General features: G+C 41.1%; 1 protein-coding gene across 1 annotated transcript in view; it reads left to right on the forward strand.

The window, feature by feature from the left end:
* Positions 1-4,930: 4,930 nt before the first annotated feature.
* The window catches only part of PKD1L3 (polycystin 1 like 3, transient receptor potential channel interacting), a 44,932-nt gene continuing 29,033 nt past the window's right edge, over positions 4,931-20,829 (forward strand). Inside the window, 10 exon segments of the mRNA XM_082437103.1 lie at positions 4,931-6,149; positions 6,151-6,201; positions 6,298-6,424; positions 7,759-7,990; positions 8,935-9,373; positions 12,659-12,677; positions 12,739-12,867; positions 13,151-13,329; positions 18,588-18,593; positions 18,595-18,726. Of these exon segments, the coding sequence (XP_082293229.1) occupies positions 6,070-6,149; positions 6,151-6,201; positions 6,298-6,424; positions 7,759-7,990; positions 8,935-9,373; positions 12,659-12,677; positions 12,739-12,867; positions 13,151-13,329; positions 18,588-18,593; positions 18,595-18,726 (1,394 nt within the window). The 5' untranslated portion in view covers positions 4,931-6,069.

Raw genomic sequence — 20,829 nt, forward strand, 5'->3', positions numbered from 1 at the left:
AGTATATAGGAATGCAAGAGATTTCTGTGCATTAATTTGTATCCTGCTACTTTACCAAATTCATTGATTAGCTCTAGTAGTTTTCTGGTAGCATCTTTAGGATTCTCTATGTATAGTATCATGTCATCTGCAAACAGTGACAGTTTTACTTCTTTTCTGATTTGGATTCCTTTTATTTGTTTTTCTTCCCTGATTGCTGTGGCTAAAACTTCCAAAACTATGTTGAATAATAGTGGTGAGAGTGGGCAACCTTGTCTTTTTGCTGATCTTAGAGGAAATGCTTTCAGTCTTTCACAATTGAGAACGATGTTGGCTGTGGGTTTGTCATATGTGGACTTTATTATGTTGAGGTAGGGTCCCTCTATGCCCACTTTCTGAAGAGTTTTTATCATAAATGGGTGTTGAATTTTGTCAAAAGCTTTTTCTGCATCTATTGAGATTATCATACGGTTTTATCCTTCAATTTGTTAATGTGGTGTAGTACATTGATTGATTTGCATATATTGAAGAATCTTTGCATTCCTGGGATAAACCCCACTTGATCATGGTTTATGATCCTTTTAATGTGCTGTTGGATTCTGTTTGCTAGTATTTTGTTGAGGATTTTTGCATCGATGTTTATCAGAGATATTGGCCTGTAGTTTTCTTTTTTTGTGACGTCTTCGTCTGGTTTTGGTATCAGGTGATGGTGGCCTCGTAGAATGAGTTTGGGAGTGTTCCTCCCTCTGCTATATTTTGGAAGAGTTTGAGAGGGATAGGTGTTAGCTCTTCTCTAAATGTTTGATAGAATTCACCTGTGAAGCCATCTTGTCCTGGGCTTTTGTTTTTTGGAAGATTTTTTAATCACAGTTTCAATTTCAGTGCTTGTGATTGGTCTGTTTATATTTTCTATTTCTTCCTGGTTCAGTCTCAGAAGGTTGTACCTTTCTAAGAATTTCTCCATTTCTTCCAGGTTGTCCATTTTATTGACATATAGTTGCTTGTAGTAATCTCTCATGATCTTTTGTATTTCTGCAGTGTCAGTTGTTACTTCTCCGTTTTCATTTCTAATTCTGTTGATTTGAGTCTTCTCCCTTTTTTTCTTGATGAGTCTGGCTAATGGTTTATCAATTTTGTCTTCTTAAAGAACAAGCTTTTAGTTTTATTGATCTTTGCTATTGTTTCCTTCATTTCTTTTTCATTTATTTCTGATCTTATCTTTATGGTTTCTTTCCTTCTGCTAACTTTGGGTTTTTTTGTTCTTCTTTCTCTAATTGCTTTAGGTGTAAGGTTAGGTTGTTTATTTGAGATTTTTCTCGTTTCTTGAGGTAGGATTGTATGCTAGAAACTTCCCTCTTAGGGCTGCTTTTACTGCATCCCATAGGTTTTGGGTCATCGTGTTTTCATTGTCATTTGTTTCTAGGTATTTTTTGATTTCCCCTTTGATTTCTTCAGTGATCTCTTGGTTATTTAGTAGCATATTGTTTAGCCTCCATGTGTTTGTATTTTTCACATATTTTTTTCCTGTAATTGTTATCTAGTCTCATAGTGTTGTGTTCGGAAAATATACTTGATACAACTTCAATTTTCTTAAATTTACCGAGGCTTGATTTGTGACCCAAGATATGATCTATCCTGGAGAATGTTCCATGAGCACTTGAGAAGAAAGTGTATTCTGTTGTTTTTGGATAGAATGTCCTATAAATATCAATTAAGTCCATCTTGTTTAATGTGTCATTTAAAGCTTGTGCTTCCTTATTTACTTTCATTTTGGATGATCTGTCCATTGATGAAAGTGGGGTGTTAAAGTCCCCTACTATGATTGTGTTACTGTCGATTTCCCCTTTTATGGCTGTTAGCATTTGCCTTATGTATTGAGGTGCTCCTATGTTGGGTGCATAAATATTTACAATTGTTATATCTTCTTTTTGGATTGATGCCTTGATCATTCTGTAGTGTCCTTCTTTGTCTCTTGTAATAGTCTTTATTTTAAAGTCTATTTTATCTGATATGAGAATTGCTAGTCTAGTCCAGCTTTCTTTTGATTTCCATTTGCATGGAATATCTTTTTCCATCCCCTCACTTTCAGTCTGTATGTGTCCCTAGGTCTGAAGTGGGTCTCTTGTAGACAGCATATGTACGGGTCTTGTTTTCGTATCCATTCAGCCAGTCTATGTCTTTTGGTTGGAACATTTAATCCATTTATATTTAAGGTAATTATTGATATGTATGTTCCTATGACCATTTTCTTAATTGTTTTGGGTTTGTTTTTGTAGGTCTTTTCCTTCTCTTGTGTTTCCTGCCTAGAGAAGTTCCATTAGCATTTCTTGTAAAGCTGGTTTGGTGGTGCTGAATTCTCTTAACTTTTGCTTGTCTGTAAAGGTTTTAATTTCTCTGTCAAATCTGAATGAGATCCTTGCTGGGTAGAGTAATCTTGGTTGTAGGTTTTTCCCTTTCATCGCTTTAAATATGTCCTGGCAGGCTGATTTTTAACCACTGCGCCACCAGGGAAGTCCCAGGATTAGTGAGAATTTTAATTTCCATTTTTCCATTTCCTATATTTTCAGATATTTTGCTATAGCATATAGGTGCAATCTGGGTTCATTTATTTGGACTTTTTAATTACAGAAGTAATACATGCTTCTTATTCAAAAATCAGAACAAAAGCATATAAAGTAAAAACAGAAGCCCTCACCATCTTGGTCCTTCTTGCCAATCCCATTCTCTAGATGTAATCACTGTTATTAATTTATTCTTAATTTGCTATGCATAACCCTCCAGACTTTTTTCTATACACACACAAGTTTGTTGTTTGGTGTTAACAAAAATTGGGTTAAATTACACAAATTTTTCTGCTCCTTGATTTTTTTACTTAATACTGTGTCATAGATATCTTTTCATGGTAGTACACAGGCATGAACTCACTATTCTTAGTGTTCATTTGAATATTTTTCATTTGTTTACTCTTGCAGACATCATCCATGAACATCCATGTACCTACATCTTTGAGTACTTGTACAGATATTCCTGTGGGAAAGAGAGGTAGAAATAGAATTGATGGGCTCTTAAATTTTTAATCAATGGAAAAATTACCCTCCTAAAAGGCATTATTTTACATTCCCACCAACCACTTCCTCACTCTCTCACTTTTGCCAATTTCAAAAGCAAGAAAAGAAAAGAAAGAAAAGCATTTTATTGGTCATTAAAGAGGTCAAACATCATTTTATATATTTATTGACAATTTTTTTTGTCTTCTGAATTGCTTGTATATATCCATCATTCGTTTTTCCCCCTTGGGTTTTTTGGTCATTTTCTTATTTGTTTGTAAGACAGCTTTATTTATTATTGATGTTAACTTTTTGTTGTATATGTTGCTAATACTTTATGCCCCTGTCTTTTTAACTTTGTTTTTTGTATCTTTTATTTTGCAGAGGTTTTTAACACATGTAACTTTGAAAATAACATTTCAAAACAAAAATAGTTGTAACTGCAGTGGATATTCACTAAATATCTGTCAACTGGCTTCACCTTCTATTTCGACTTGTTTTACTTGTGAACAACCCACAGAAAGGAGAGTTGGTGTTTTCTGTTTCATGTAGAACTTCTCCTTGATCTTTCTTTTTAGTCTATCTTGAATACTTTTGGGGCCCTAAATATAAAAGGATAGTCTACTCAGTATTTCAGTCAGCATTGATCTTTTCCTCAGCACTCCTTTTTTTTTTTTTAGCTTAGTTATGTTAATTAGATTTTTGATCTGCTTATCACTCAAAAAGGGTCATTGTCAGTTCCTTAGAATAACCTGAACCACGCATCCTCCCCATAAGTAATGTGTAACAATATATGTTCCTTCCCCGCCAAGTTGTAATATTGCTTCTTATAAAAATGCATAAGACCTACTAGAGAATGGACTTGAGGATATGGGGAGGGGGAAGGGTAAGATGGGACAAAGTGAGAGAGTGGCATGGACATATATACACTACCAAATGTAAAATAGATAGCTAGTGGGAAGCAGCCACATAGCACAGGGAGATCAGCTCTGTGCTTTGTGACCACCTAGAGGGGGTGGGATAGGGAGGGTGGGAGGGAGGGAGACGCAAGAGGGAAGAGATATGGGGATATATGCATATGTATAACTGATTCACTTTGTTATAAAGCAGAAACTAACACACCACTGTAAAGCAGTTATACTCCAATAAAGATGTTTAAAAAAAATACATAAAGAATAGATACACGTATATGTATAACTGGATCACTTTGTTGTACACCTGAAACTAACAGGGCATTGTTAATCAACTATACCCCACTATAAAATTAAAAGTTTTAAAAGATGCATTCGAAATGTGTAAAGAGCACAGAACTCCTTATGAGAAGAACACAAATTTAAAGCAGCCTTAAGCAGGAAATTCCCTGGCAGTCCAGTGGTTAAGACTCCACGCTTCCAATGCAGGGAGCTCGGGTTCGATCCCTGGCCGGGAAACTAAGATACCACATGCCACGCGGCCAAAAAAAAAAAAAAAAAAGCAGTTGTAAGCAGTTCAGGGATGTGTGTTTGCTCTCTAAAATTCCAGGTGGGTGTCATCGATGCACTTATTGACCTGAATGAGCAGCTACTGCAGAGCCCATTTCCGAACAGCAGCAACCTGAGCTCCAGAATGCCTGTGACTGTCTGCCTCTTTCACTCCCTCAACAACATAATGAAAACTAGTGAAGCAAGTCAGCAAAGACCCAAGGACGACACTGAGCAGGTAGGTACAGTATGTGCTGGTGGCCAACTCCATTCGGAGACGTTTTCCTCTTGACAGATCAGGTATCACACAGCCTCTCCCTAGACCTCTGGAGAACCCAGCAAAGTAGGCACCACTGAGGAGACCCCTCTGTCAAGCCCGCTCCAGGCTCTTCCTCTCAACCCCACTCCAGGCTCTTCCTCTCAACCCCGCTCCAGGCTCTTCCTCTCAACCCCATCCGTGAGCCGAGACCACCTGTTGCTGAAATCCAGTAAAAAGAATTCAGTAACGTGGTAGGTACATAATAAATACTCCAGTAAATGAATTATATTTACTAATCACATAGAAAGATGTTCAACATCACTAGTCACTAGGGAAGTGCAAATCAAACTACCATGAGATCCCACTTCACATTCAAAAAGACAGACAATAACAAGTGTTGGCAGGGAGACAGAGAAACTGGAACACTCGTATGTTGTTGGATTGTAAAATGATGATACAGCCACTTTGGAAAAAAGTTTGACAGTTTTGCAAAATGTTAAAAATAGAATTATCATGAGGCCTAGCCATTCCACTCCTTGGTATATACCCACATATGTCCACACAAAGACTTGTACACTTATGTTCATAGCAACATTATTTGAACAGCCAGATAGCCAAAAAGTAGAAACAATGCAGGTGTCCATGATCGGATGAATGAATAAGTAAAGTGTAGTATGTCCTTACGATGGAATATTATTTGGCAACAAAAAAGGAGTGAAGTACTATACAAGCTACAACATGGATGAACCTTGAAAACACTATGCTAAGTGAAAGAAGCCAAACGTAAAAGACCATATATTATGATTCCGTTTATATGAAATGTCCAGAAGAGGCAGATCTATTGACACAGAATGTAGATTAGTAGTTGCCTAGGGCTGGGGACAGGAGAATGGGCAGTGACTGCTACTGGTTTCTGGGTTTGTTTTAGGGAAGATGAAAATGTTCTAAAATTAGATCGTGGTGATAGTAGCACAACCTTGTGAATATACTAAAAATCATTGAATTGTATACTCTAAACCTGTGAATTGTATGTGTGAATTTCATTGCAAAAAAAAGCTGTTTTTAAAAAAACATTTGTCGTAAGCAGGTCTAGGGCAGCTTATATCATGGGGCAAAGAAATATTTCCCTGGGTGGCTGTCTTAGTTGATACAAAGGATGAGGAGTCTTTAGCCAGACAGCAAGTACTTTCCATGGATCCTTCCAATGAATGTCACCTTTCATCACATCACTGTCAAGATCCTTGTCCCCTTTTCTGCCCTCTCGAACCATTATTTCACTAACAATACCCTGAGGTTACACAAGTCCCCTGGTATTTCCCTCTAAATGCAGGTAGAAAATAAACTGAACATGTCCTTGCTGAGCCTCAGGAGGATCCAGGAAGCGTTTCTACAGCAGAATTGGTTCTGAGTCCACAGTGACTCTGACCTCTTTCGCTGCTACCCTGTTGCTGAGCAGGTAACAGGAGGAAGGAACGGGGAGAGTTTTGTTTTAGGTTTTTGATCTTTAGAGAACACACAGAAATTGATTTCCATTTAACTTCTTTTTCATTAGGCAAAACATATCAACTTTGCCTCTGAGCTCTTACACCTTCAGTTCCCCAGCACCTGTGAGGTTAGGCTTTCCATCATCGTCAGTCTTGGAGCAGCTCTTGAATAAACGCTCAGGAGTTAACATCCAAGTGAGTGTGAAATTGATTCTGATCAGAATGAACATGGGATTTGATGGCTGTAGGTATTTGGGTGAAAATGTAAGCTGACCAGACCCAATGAGAGAAGGTTGTGTGCGTTAAGTTCTGTTTAACACTGGCAGGAATGGAGGCCTCTTAAAAATGACCCACTATAGAGGTTGGGAGTATTAACAGACTTCTAGATATAACTAAGCTTCTGGGTTATGATTTGAATTGGTCTCAATTCTTCACTATTGATACAAAGCTGGAAATCTCTGAATAATCATCAACTCAATATACCAACCTGGTTACATCAGTATATTTAATTTCTTTCAGCAACTACCTAACAAATAGAAGTAAGATTGTTGCCTTATCCTGGAGAACAGAATTCTTACTTCCTAGTAAAATGCATCCTCCAGGTATAAAGATAAAAAATAATAATTCTGAGGGTCACAAGTAAATGACTCATCTTTCTTTTTTATTTTTTAATTAATTAATTAATTATTTTTGGCTGCATTGGGTATCACGATTTTTATTTTAAAATTTTTTTTATATTTCATCTTTCATTAACTAATTCTTCCTTGTATGATGTTATAATGAGAAATATTATTTCATTTAAAATATTAGTGGAGAATTTGCTGGCAGTCCAATGATTAGGACTCCGTGCTTCCACTGCAGGGGGCACGAGTTCGATCCCTGGTCTTAGAACTAAGATCCCACATGCCTCACAGCGTGGCCAAAAAAATATGTGTACGTATTAGCAAGGGGAAATCCCAACATTTACTGTATGATATCTGATACCTTATTACCTATCAGGGTGTTATTTATAAATATTTCAGCAATTGATGAAACTAGAGTGTTCTTGTCTCTAAGTAACAGGACTAGCTTTCAATCCCTTCAGAGATTTTGATGACAAGAAGTTTGTTGGAAGCATCGGAAGTGTGTGACTAAGCTCTAATCATAAGTTGCTCCAAGTCCATGATTTAATGGACGATATCAATGTATGACTTGATTATTAGGGAATAAAACAGAAGGGCGTAGGAATTCCTGGAGAATAGGATGGAAGTCTGCAACAACTTGAAGGAAATCATTTTAGATTTATGGGCGTGCCATTGTTTTGTTACTCACGTCATTACTTAGGAACTTCTACAAAGAGATCTACCTTACCCTTAGGAGAACGTTTTAGGTCTGAGACTATATATACTCTCCCTTAACGCCTGGCACTGCTAACATTCACAGAGGAAGACCTAGCAAGTTGCATTCCATTATCACTAAAAGGAGACTGAAAGGCATCAATGGATGGACCATCTTAAACTTGAAGATGGATGAACTCTCTCTTATTCTAGATCGTGCTATGGAGAAACGCGAGCACGGGCACCCATCCCACCAAACTCAACGTGAGTGCAGACTATTTTACTATCACAGTGCATGTCACTTCCCTGGAGAAATCCCTCGTAGTGTGCGTGGAGCCTGAAAGCCCCGTTTCAGTGACGCTCTACCTGGGGTTCCAGCACCAGCCTAACCACACACACTTCCACCCGAACCTCTCCCTGCCAAAGGAGAGGGTGTCACAGAAAGGTAAACCCCAACAAGATGTCAGAAACTTACTTTAAAATGCATGCTTTTCTTTTCTTTTTTTAAACTTTTTATTTTGAGACAATCGTGCAATTGTAAATTCACATGCAATTGTAAAAAGCAAAACACAGAGCTCTCACATACCTTCCACCCAGTTTCCCCTAATCTTGCATAACTATAGTACAGTGTCACAACCAGGAAGTGAAACTGACACAATGCACTGATCTTATTCGGAATTCTCCAGTTTTACAAGCTCTCTTGTAATCACTTTTTAAGTGATTCTTCCTGTTTAGCAAAGCTACTGAGACAGCAGCTGTCACTGCTGGGCTGCCAGCTACGAATTCTGTCTGCGTTACCAGCAGGCTCATTCGTGATTCAGAACATGCACTCTGTCCTACCTACTGATCTTGGCAATAATGTCATGTCATTTGGAGCTGGAAGGGATCTTAGAGGTCCTTTGGTCCAGATTTTGTGTTTGAGAGATGAGAAAACTACATCAATTGGGTGACTTGCCTCAGCCCTCAGCAGCTACCTGACAGAGCCGGGCCTGAAACCAGGCCTCTGACATGCAGACCAGGGCTCTCTCCCTGGAACCACTCTGTGCCTGCCCCTGCACCACTCTTGGGTTTCTTTTGTTACCTAGGTCTTCTAGCTACTCATTTTGATGTGTGATTATTTCGTTTTTCTGTAACTCATAATACATTCTAATTCATTAGCCCTAAGTCTTCATTTATCAAAAGCATATGGTTTTTTTTTTTTTTACTGGAACAGGAGTCATCCAAAGCCCCAGACTATATCACCGGTCATTTTCTTTAAAACCATTTGTGATTCTAGGCTTATCATTTCCCCATTTGTAAAATAAAATAATGATGATAATAGACCCTTCTGAAGAAAGGTTCTAACGGTATTTTTATCCCCGTTGAAAGGCAGCTCTTGTTTGTTCTCAGATGAGCCGTATACACGGGTGCTGACTCCAGAGAGCCTGCAGGATGGGGTTGGCACCTACTACATAACAGCCCTGTTGCATAGAGGCAAGGAGGGTGCCCAGCAGACGCCCGCCCTGCTCTCGGTGGTCACTGCCGTCACCCAGCGTTACTTCTGGGACAGCGGCAACAGCACGTGGAGGAGCCGCGACGCCAGGTCAGAAGCTGCCCACTCCTGCCTCTCTCCCACCTCAGCTGGCAGTAAACTCAGTGCTCTGTCGTCTCATTTGGGGCGGCCCGGAAAGAAAAAGCATTGGAAGGGAAATAAATCAGCCTGGTTAAAAGGAGGAGGCGTGTTGTGTGGTGGGCTGAGAGAACGTGTCTCTTTGGAGCAGGCTTGTGCTTTAGATCTGTCATTTTTTTCCCAAACATTAGACCAGGTGAATCTGACAATCTACATAAAGTAAGACAAGTGGTATATGGAAGCTGATCAATTCTACAAGTACTAAATATGCGGAGGGTAAAATGAGGCCGACTTTCTGCTACATAAAAGAGAACTTTTACTGCTTCTCGGCCTTTTGGCTAAGATCAAGTGTAGTATCTCTTTATATCAATTTAATATCTGATACATCCTCTATTCAAGGACAATATAGCAACTGGATTTTTGGAGCCGGGAGTTGGAATAGGAGCTTGCTCCGTTCACTCCAAAAAAAAAAAAAAAAAGAGAGAACTTTTGTACTTAAAAATAAGCTAACAGATTCCTGTATATTCTAAGCCAGGTGGGGACAGACTGTCACTCCTGCAATCACTGCCTCGTTCCGGGTGTCTGACCACTTTAAAAGGGCGCTGTACATTTTCACACTAGTGATCCTGTGAGATCCTGTCTGGTTTCATGTGCACAAAGAATGTGCTGTAAGCGTCTGGAAATCCTGAGGCAGCTCTTCCTAAAAGATCTGATAGGGCTTCCCTGGTGGTGCAGTGGTTAAGAATCCGCCTGCCAATGCAGGGGACACGGGTTTGATCCCTGGCCGGGGAAGATCCCACATGCTGCAGAGCAACTAAGCCTGTGCACCACAACTACTAAGCCTGCGCTCTAGAGCCCACAAGCCACAACTACTGAGCCCATGTGCCACAACTACTGAGCCTGCGCGCCTAGAGCCCTTGTTCCGCAACAAGAGAAGCCACCGCAATGAGAAGCCCGCGCACCGCAACGAAGAGTAGACGCCGCTCACTGCAACTAGAGAAAGCCCGTGCGCAGCAATGAAGACCAAACACAGCCAAAAATAAAAACAAATAAATAATTTATTTTTAAAAAAAATATGTGAGAGAGTGTTATCCAGATTGAGAATAGAAGGAAAGAGGATTGATTCCCTGGAAGGCTTCCGCACCATTCATGCAACCCCTCAGACTGGGAGCTTGTTAAAATGCAGAGTCTGTTGCAGTGAATTGGGGCGGGCTGGAGAGTCTGCCTTCTGACAAGCGTGCAGTGCTGCTCGGCAGGGAAACCCCACGGGGTAGCGAGGTGGGGGAGATTTTCTTCGTTCCCAGCAGTGGCCACTGGCTGCAAAAGGCGTCAGGATATTTCCTGCCTCCTTGAAGCCTTTGTTATTCGGACTCCATCAAAGTATCAGAGCCCAGAGTGCACATGAGAATTCCTCCAACGGCCGAAAGTGGAATGGGCAACCAGAACTTAACCTTGTTCTGTGGAAGGAAGTCAGTCATCCTGACAGCATTTTAGACTTTTCATCTACAAAAGCAGGTGTGGAATTGGTACCTTCCATTCATTTGCTTAGTGATTTTAAAAGATATTTTTTATAAAGAAATGTTACAATATATGAAAAGTTATAGGGAATAATATGATTAAAAAATTAAAGACACCACTCAGCTTTATCACAAAGTTTGTATTTTGCTGTATTAAGTTCAAGTATTTTAAAATTTAAAAAAACACTGGGATAATGGAAGACCTGGGTCTATCCCTCTCCAACCTCATTTCCTTGCTCTTGCCAAAGGGTCACCCCTATCTGGAGTTTGGTATATGTGTTCATTCTTTTTTTTTTTTTTTTTTTTAAAGGATCAATCTTTTTTTAATGTATTTATTTATTTATTTGGCTGCATTGGGTCTTCGTTGCTGCACGCAGGCTTTTTCTAGTTGCGGCAAGCGGGGGCTAATCTTCATTGCAGTGCACAGGCCTCTCATTGTGGTAGGTTCTCGCTGCATAGCACTGGTTCTAGGCGTGCGGGCTTCAGTAGTTGTGGCACGCAGGCTCAGTAGTTGTGGCTCGTAGGCTCTAGAGTGCAGGCTCAGTAGTTGTGGCGTACGGGCGCAGTAGTGTGGCTCGTGGGCTCTAGAGTTGTGGCGCACGGGCTTAGTTGCTCCGCGGCATGTGGGATCTTCCTGGACCAGGGCTCGAACCCGTGTTCTCTGCATTGGCAGGCGGATTCTTAACCACTGCGCCACCAGGGAAGTCCTATGTGTTCATTCTTTCAGCAGATATTTATTGAGCATCTAATACAGTCCAGACCCACGTATAGGAACTAATGATGGACAAGAGTGTCCTCATGAGCTTACTTTCCAGTGAGGGAGGCTGACAAACTGGATTCATGAATGGTGGTTTGCACACTTTTGGTCTTTGTGTAAATGGTACCATGCTGTTATATCCTTTTTTTTCTTTTTAAGTTTATTTATTTTTTGGCTGTGCCTCACGGCATGCAGGATCTTAGTTCCCTGACCAGGGATCGAACCCGTGTCCCCTGCAGTGGAAGCACGGAGTTTTAACCACTGGACCACTAGGCAAGTCCCTATTATATCCTTTTTTAACTTGCTTTGTTCGTTGAGCATTTATCCAAGTTGATGAATCCAGCTTCAATTCATTCATTTTTAACTGCTGTATAGCAGTCCATCAGTTGTGGGTTTTTTTAATTATTTTATTTATTTTATGTTTGGCTGTGTTGGGTCTTCGTTGCTGCGCGCGGGCTTTCTCTAGTTGCGGCGAGCGGGGGTTACTCTTCATTGTGGTGCGAGGGCTTCTCATTGCGGTGGCTTCTCTTGTTGCGGATCACGGGCTCTAGGCGCCTGGGCTTCAGTAATTGTGGCATACGGGTGCAGTAGTTGTGGCTCGTGGGCTCTAGAGCACAGGCTCAGTAGTTGTGGCACACGGGCTTAGTTGCTCAGCAGCATGTGGAATCTTCCCTGACCAGGGATCTAACCCGTGTCCCCTGCATTGGCAGGCAGATTCTTAGCCACTGCACCACCAGGGACACCCAGAATCTTTATTTTGAAACAAAAAAAAATCCTTTGATGACAGCTTCTTTCTAATTTCTGTTCTATATCTTTCTTATTCTTATATTTTCATACATGTGGAAATTCTAGAATACACAAAGTGTCCATTTCTTTAGGGCTGTTGGTCTAGAATTACCATTTTTAGTAAATAAAAATACAAGACAGTTAAATTTGAATTTCAGATAAATAGTGAATGCATTTTTAGTTTAAGTATAACCCCAAATTATTCATCATTTGTCTGAAATTCACAGTTAACTGCCTGTCCTGTATGTTATCTGATAACCCTTTCTGGGTGGGTGGGAGGTGGAGATATTTAGAGGCCCAAGACCCGATCAGTTGATTCCATGAATATTTCATTTTAGAGACATAAACCCTGGACTGTCAGCCCTTATTCCCCCCTTTTGTCACTTAACTTAGGTCTATTTTTCTGTACATCTTCTCCCCACACCTCACCCTTTCTTCCCACAGAGCTGCCAAAGCTGCCGCAGTGCGTCCTCCTGTTTCTAGCTGGAGGATGCAGGGGTCTATACTAAGTGAAGATCTGCTAGTTTTCTTGGTTCTGCTTTTTCCTGCAGGTGAGGGTCACTGTCCTGGCCGATAATGACCCCAGCTCTCAATTCCACTACCTTATTGAGGTCTCCACGGGCTGTCGAAGAAGGGCTGCTACAACAACTAACGTTAGTGAAATAAATGTTCCTCATTTGTTGCTTGGTGTCTTGTGCCATGTGAGGTACAGTCTGACTTGGTAATATCCTTGCGTCCAATTGTCCTTTACAAGGATCCCAGACAGTGATCTTTCCTGGTTCTAAACTGTACACCTGAAGAGCTCTTTATGCTTGTCTCAGACCCCAAGACTTCATTTAATTGCAGTTTTCTCTGTCCTCATCTTTCTCCTTAGAGATAAACCAAAAGAATCACGTTATAACTTCCTATACTGTATCTTTCGTTGTCACGTTTTAGGTGGTTATCACCCTTTATGGATCAGAGCGGCAGAGCGAGCCCCATCGTCTTTGTGACTCCCAGAAAGCAGTCTTTGAACGAGGGGGACTGGATGTCTTCCTCCTGGGCACTCCGTCTTCTCTGCGGGAATTACACAGCCTGCAGCTCTGGCATGACCGTTCTGGCATCAGCCCTTATTGGTAAGTACCTGTATCAGACTGGCGTGTTGCTTCTTCTCTGTGGATCTTTCGCATTCTGGGGAAAGACCTGCATGGCTTTACGATAAATAACTATAATGCTTTGGGCCAAAGAGTAACAAATGACTGTTAGATTTTAGTTTCAGAGCTGTCTACAAAGAAGAAACCCTGGAAGGAAATATAGAAAATTAACAATATGATTTTTTACGGGTGGTAGAATGATAGATTTTTTTCCCATTAAATGTTGTCATGATGGTGAACAGCAAATAATAACAATGAAATATTGCCCGAAAGTACCATAAATTGAAAGTATCTCTAAATATGAAAACTATCTTCAAAGAGTAAATTTAGTAAATGACTATATACTGAATATACTTTGGGTCAAAATGAAGAGCTTAAGGAGAGGGGAAGGAACGGAATTACGATGTGGGATGTGCCTAGAGTCAGAGAGAGAAGCGGTCAGTGATGAGTGAGTGCACCTGCCCTGTGCTAGACCCAGATGGTTCTGCATCTTCCTTCAGCAGCACCCTAAGAATTAGGAGAGGTGGGTGGAGAAATTGTTGAATAGATGATGAAAATTAATTAAGGTTGAGGATTATTGGCTTGTTGGGATTAGGAAAAAAGAAGGGAATGAAGTCAAAGATCTCAGGCCGGTATTCAAACAAGTCAGTTGCTGAATATTGGCCACCTGAAAAGAGTATGCTGCTTGTCTAAAACTGATAGCAAGAGAAGTCCTTCCCTGCTAGGCTAGATACACCAACCACTAGGCCAGGATAGCCTGATAATTTGCTTGCTGCTTCCATTCTGTTCAGGTATCTGCAAAGCAGTTTGTTGCACTATCATTACACTGTCATTTATAAAGGTAAATAATGTATAATAAGCACTTGAAAGATACTCAGCATCATTAGTCATCAGGAAATGCAAATTAAAACCACAAGGATAGCACTAAACACCCACCAGAATGACTGAAATTAAAACGTCTAACAAAACCAGGATTTGGTGGGGGTGGGGAGCAGTTAGAGCTCTCACGCACCGCTGGTGGGATGTAAAATGGTGTAGCTGTGGTGGAGGACAGTTTGGCAGTTTCTTGTAAGGTTAAACATACATTGACCATATGACCCAGAAATTCCACTCCTAGTTATTTACCCAAGGTAAATGAAAACATATGTCCATTCCGACACACATGTTCATAGCAGCTTTATGAATAATGGCCCCAAACTGGAAACAACACAAATGTCCATCAGGTGAATGAATAAACAAATGTTAGTATGTTCACTCAATGGAATACTACTCACGACAAAAAAGAGCAATCTGCTGAGACACACAGCAACCTGGGTGAATCTCAGAAAACATTATGCTGAGCAAAAGAAGCCAGACAGAGAAGGAGACATACTGCATGATTCCACATATATGAAATTCTGAAAAAAGCAAATTAATCTATAGAGACAGAAAGCAGATCAGTGGTCACCTGAAGCCAAGGGTGAGCCTGAGGGGGGCTGACTGGAAAAGGCACAAGGGAACTTTTCAGGGTGATGATGGTGGTGCTTAGTACACAAGTGTATACATTTGTCAAAATGCATTGAATTTTGTACATTTTAAATGGGTGCCCTTTATCATTTGTAAATTATACCACAACAAAGTTGATTTTTTTTTAAAGTATGTGTATAGGAAAAAGTCTAGAGCTATATGCACTAAATTATTACCAATAGTTATTGCTGGGTAGTAGGATTATGAATTTTTAAGTTTTTCTTTAGGGTACTTTTAGGTATTTCCAAAATTTTTTAACAGTAAATTTGTATTATTTTATAATTATTGGAAGTACATTTTTTAATTTAAGTAGCTATTTCTCGTGGGTGGTGCCATATAATTCTGTCAAGAGAGTTGTAAACAGGTGACACATGGTTGCTTTGTCGTTCTGAGTCCCTAAGTAGCTTCAATGAGCAGAACCACACCATCAAAAACCCCTCCCACCACCAATTAACCCATGATATGCATGTAGCATGAAGAAGAAATAAACCTTTGGTTTTTTTTTTTTAAAAAAAGCTATTTCTCTTAGAGGAAACACTTAAAGGAATTCACACTTGTATAATATTTTCCACTTTTCTTACTCTTATCACTGGTTTATATCAATTCTAATTTTATATGTGGTCTTTAATTGTAATATTTTTTTAACACATAATGACTTTATGCTCCTCAGGGATAGAGATGCCATCTTATTCATATTTGTATTCTCAAAAGCTCATACAGTGCCAAAATTATAGTAGGACTCAATAAATATTTGTTACAATTGATAATTACTGTCAATATTGTAACAGTAAATACCTGTTACAATTAAATTCTCAGAGCTACCTGTTCACCTCTAGAGCTTCATATCAGCTTGTTATTAAGGCTCTTTTGAAGACTTTCTTTAGTCAACATTTGCTTTTCTTTCTTTAATTGCAAAAGTAATAGATGTTTGAATGCAAAAAACTTGGAAAACACAGAAAAGCAAAAGAACTACCCACTCCCAATAAAAAACAGACGGCCAGCATTTTTTCTTAGGAAATGACAGTGCTTTCTATATCTTTCTACTGGTCATACTGAATGCATTAACTAGATTTTTCTAACACACATTAGAGTCTCTGTTTCCCTTCTGTATGAAAGAATAAGAGAATAAAAGCACAAAAAAACCGTGACTAGTTTCTCACCAATCAGAAAATGAGTATTTTCTCCTTTTTTATACTTTGCTCTTAAATGAAAGCTTTAACAGTAGTTAAATTTATCTTTCTGTGAGTGTGGTTTTCGTTCCACAGGCTGCAGGATTGTAGTTCTTGCTTCTGCTGTCTGCCCTCTGGTGGATGAGGCTATCTAAGAGGCTTGTGCAAGTTCCCTGATGGGAGGGACTGGTGGTGGGTGGAGCTGGGTGTTGCTCTGGTGGGCAGAGCTCAGTAAAACTTTATCCACTTGTTTGCTGATGGGTGGGGCTGGGTTCCCTCCCTGTTGGTTGTTTGGCCTGAGGCAACCCTGCACTGGAGCCTACCCGGCTCTTTGGTGGGGCTAATGGCGGACTCTGGGAGGGCTCACGCTGAGGAGTACTTCCCAGAACTTCTGCTGCCAATGTCCTTGTCCCCACGGTGAGCCACAGCCACCCCCTGACTCTGCAGGAGACCCTCCAACACTAGCAGGTCGGTCTGGTTCGGTCTCCTCTGGGGTCACTGCTCCTTCCCCTGGGTCCCTATGCACACACTGCTTTGTGTGTGCCCTCCAAGAGTGTAGTCTCTGTTTCCCCCAGTCCTGTCGAAGTCCTGCAATCAAATCCCACTAGCCTTCAAAGTCTGATTCTCTAGGAATTCCTTCTCCCATTGCCGGACCCCCAGGTTGGGAAGCCTGACGTGGGGCTCAGAACCTTCACTCCAGTGGGTGGACTTCTGTGGTATAAGTGTTCTCCAGTCTGTGAGTCACCCACCCAGCAGTTATGGGACTTGATTTTATTGTGATTGCGCCCCTCCTACCATCTCATTGCGGCTTCTCCTTTGTCTTTGGATGTGGGGTCTCTTTTTTGGTGAGCTCCAGTGTCTTCCTGTCGATGATCGTTCAGCAGTTAGTTGTGATTCCTGTGCTCTCACAAGGGTGAGTGAGCGCATGTCTTTCTACTCCGCCATCTAGGAGTAGCTAAGTTTAAATCAAATGCAACTTAGTCACCTGTGATTTTATAAACTGCCTCAGTAAGAGAGTCCCAGAAATATTTTAGCTTTAAAGCAATCTGTACTCCTTGCACAGAAAATAATTTCCAACTAAAATTAAGCAAGGCTTTTGACCAGAGAGATTTGAATGGTTTCATATAGACTCTTGGGGAAGTAGCATCCTTACAGTAAAGGAGGAGATTAGCTGACTAGGTACAGATGAAGTCAAACAGGCTGAACAATTAGGGGTCCCCGAGGACAAGTTTGTTGATGGTTGAAATTAGGGGAGAAGGTAGACACATGGTAGAACACTGTGGTTGGAAAGAGGATGCAATTTCAGGGCCTGTGGCTCTGAAGCCAAGACGAAGCCACAGACGCAAATAGGACAAGTCATTAATATAAACATTAAAGACCACTCTCCACCTCACCCCCCAAAGACACCCCCTCAGACCCTGGTAATTAAAGATAGAGGCAGATAGGATGCTTACAGAGGTGGCAGGGCACTGTCACATGTGGAACAAGAAAACTTAAGGAATACAAACACACACTGAACCATTCCTAGGTTGTGGAAGTCTGCATTCTGGTGTTTGGTACTTGAACTCCCTTAGAGGTTGGGAAGGAAGAAATGGGATCAGCTCTGGTTTCTTTCTTTAGTTCTTGCTCCATGATGAAACAGAATCCATTTACTTGGACACTCACTGTCACTGAAAAATTACTTCTTTTTTAAATTAATTTTTATTGCAGTATAATTGACATACAACTCTATATTAGTTTCAGGTCTACAACATAATGATTCAATGTTTGTATATATTGTGAAATGATCACCACTATAAGTCTATTTAACAATCATCACCATACATAGTTAACAGAATTTTGTTTTTCTTGTGCTGAAAGCTCTTAAGATCTACTCTTGTAGCAACTTTAAATATGCAACACAATATTATTAACTATAATCACCATGCTGTACATTACATCCCCATGACTTGATAGTTTTATAACTGGAAGTTTGTACCTTTTGACTCCCTTCCCCTGGTTCACCCAGCCCTCCACCCCCCACCTCTGGCAACCACTAATCTGTTGTCTGTATCTATGAGCTCGGTTCTGTTTTTTTTTTCTGTAAGCCTATTTGATGAACTCTGGTGTTTTGTTTGTTTGTTTATTTTTGGCTGCACCGGTTCTTAGTTGCAGTATGCAGACTTCTTAGTTGCAGCACGTGGGATCTAGTTCCCCGACCAGGGATTGAATCTGGGCCCCCTGCATCTTACCCACTGGACCACCAAGGATGTCCCTGGTTTTGGTTTTTTGTTTGTGTTTTGCTTTGTTTTTACATTCTACATATAAGTGAGATCATACAGTATTTATTTGTCTTTCTCTATCTGACTTATTTCACTTAGCATAATGCCCTCTATTCACGTTGTCACAAATGGCGAAATGTCATTCTTTTTTATGTCTGAATGATATTCCATTGTACATATACCACATTTTCTTTATCCACTCAGCCATCAGTGGACATTTAGGTTGTTTCCCTAAGATTATTTCTTATTACAGCAACTGATTCATGCCCACCTCCCTAACATGATTGTCTTTATTTTACTATAGGCATGTAAATTGTCACTGACATGGGAGGTAAAAGGAAATGGCATTTCCTGTGCAATTGTTGGCTGGCCATGGACCTTGGTGACTGTGAGCGTGACTCGACCTTCATACTGGTCTCAAAGAAGGAGCTCTTTTCCTTTAGGTACTGTTGAGAAATGATGGTGTGCTACATGTCTTTGAGGCTCTGTTCATTTTCTTCACTCCCTTTTCTTTCTGTTCCTCAGACAAGATAATTTCAATTGACCTATCTTCAAGTTTGCTGATTCTTTCTCCTGCCTGCTCACATCTGTTGCTGAGCCTCTAGTGAATTTTTCATTTCACTTATTGTATTTTTCAGCTGCAGTCTTTTTTTTTTTTTTCCAGCTGCAGACTTTCTATTTGGTTCTTTTTAAAAATAATTTCTGTATCTTCATTGATACTCTCTGTTGAGCAAGACAGTATTCTCATTTACTTTCCTTTAGTTCTTTGATATGATTTCCTTTATAGTTGTTTGAAGATATTTAAAATAGCTGATTTGAAATCTTTAGCTAGTAAACCCAGTGTCTTGGCTTCCTCAACAGTAATCTGTTGACTTGGGCGGGGGTGGGTGTGTGTGTGTGAGAGAGAGAGATACTTTCTTGTTTCTTTTCACGTCTTTTGATCTTCTGCTGAAAACTGGACATTTTAAATAATAGAATGTGGCAACTCTGAAGATGAGATTTCCTTCCTCGCCCCCAGTATTTGTTGTTCTTAGTGTTTGTTGTTGTCTAGTGTCTGTTTCTAACTAATTCTGTAACATCTGTATTCTTTGTCTTGTGTGACAACTGAAGTTTCTGCTCAGCTTAGAGGTCAGCTAATAACTAGACAGAGACTTCTTTAAATGCCTGAACCAGCAAGTCTCCCAGTCTTTGCCAAGGGGTTTTGCATGCATGTTGTGCCATGCCTTTAGCACTCAGCAAGGCAACTGACAGCTCTGCCTCAGCCTTCACTTCCTGCTTGCTGAGAGCTTCAGGGTCATCCAGGGGTGAAAACGTAGGACCTTCTCAGGTATTTCCCGAGCATGCGTACAGCCCTGGGCATGCATGTGGCCTTCTAGATTCCCAGGACTGTGTCAGAGCTTTTCAAAACTCCTGTGGACTTCTCATTTTCCAGCTTTTCCATTTAAGCTTTTTGGTTAGCCTATTGTTTGCCTACCATATCAGGCAGCTGTGAAGTTAAACAATCGCCTCTGAACATTTTTTTTTTTTTTCAGTAGCCTAGTTTTATTTTCTGCAGTAATACACATTGAAGCATCCCACTCCTCGAGCCGCAGGGAAACCAAACAAGTGAACCAAGAGATACCAAGGGCCAGTACTGGCAAAACATTAAACCCAAATAACAAAGTGGTGATTACTCAAGTTTGAATTCCCTAAGCCTTGCCTAGTAGGGGACACAAGGTTAGCCCTCAGCCCCCTTTCCTTCGCGTAGCCTTTAGGGAGGCGGGGGCCAAAGGCGCTGAATAGTCCCAATCACCCAGGAAAGCTGATCAAGGACGGAGTCGATGGAAATTCGGAAGAGATCAAGGTCTTCAGCAGTCCATCTAATAGTTAGGGCACTGCCATTCACTGTATATTCCTCCCAAATCACGCCTGGGTCACACTGGGCACCTGCGATCAGAGCTCTGTGGGCCATGTGTGCCTCCAGGAGGGATCGGAAAGGCACTGTGAGCTTGAGCACCAGCTGTCTGCTTCCAGGCCCGACAGCCGCGAGCGCTGCACCTCCACCACGTCTTAGGGCACGTGACGCCCGCCCACCCTGGGGGCCTGCAGCAGGGCCTCCCATCGCTACTCCTCCTCCTCGGCCAGGCCCACACCGGGCTTCCGGGCGCCGGGGACCACCCTCACCTTCAGGGCTACCTGATCTACTCTGGCAACCAGGAGTTCCGGAGCTTTGCTGGCCACCTCGGCCCCCTGCGCCTGCCGCGCTGCCGTCCCCCACCTCTGAACATTTTTGACAGTGCCCTCAGGGAAAAAGCATTTTTCACTGGATGAGCCTCCAGTCACGTCAAATAAGGACAGCCTTGCAAGTGGAGTTTTCCAGGGAACTAGCAGACAAATCACATAATGACAGCTCTCTGGGAAAGGAGGCTTTGAAGGAGCTCCAACCCCGTTCTCCTCCCTCTAGTGACTGCCAGGCTGCTGGTTTTCACCGTGGTCGAAGGCTGTTGGTTTTCAAGGTTACCATGGAGCTAGAGAAAGGGAGCTGGGAAAACAGGGCAATTTAAAAT

Source organism: Balaenoptera physalus (assembly GCF_965194825.1).
Source record: "Balaenoptera physalus genome assembly, chromosome: 19".
In the NCBI taxonomy this organism is placed as follows: Eukaryota; Metazoa; Chordata; class Mammalia; order Artiodactyla; family Balaenopteridae; genus Balaenoptera; species Balaenoptera physalus.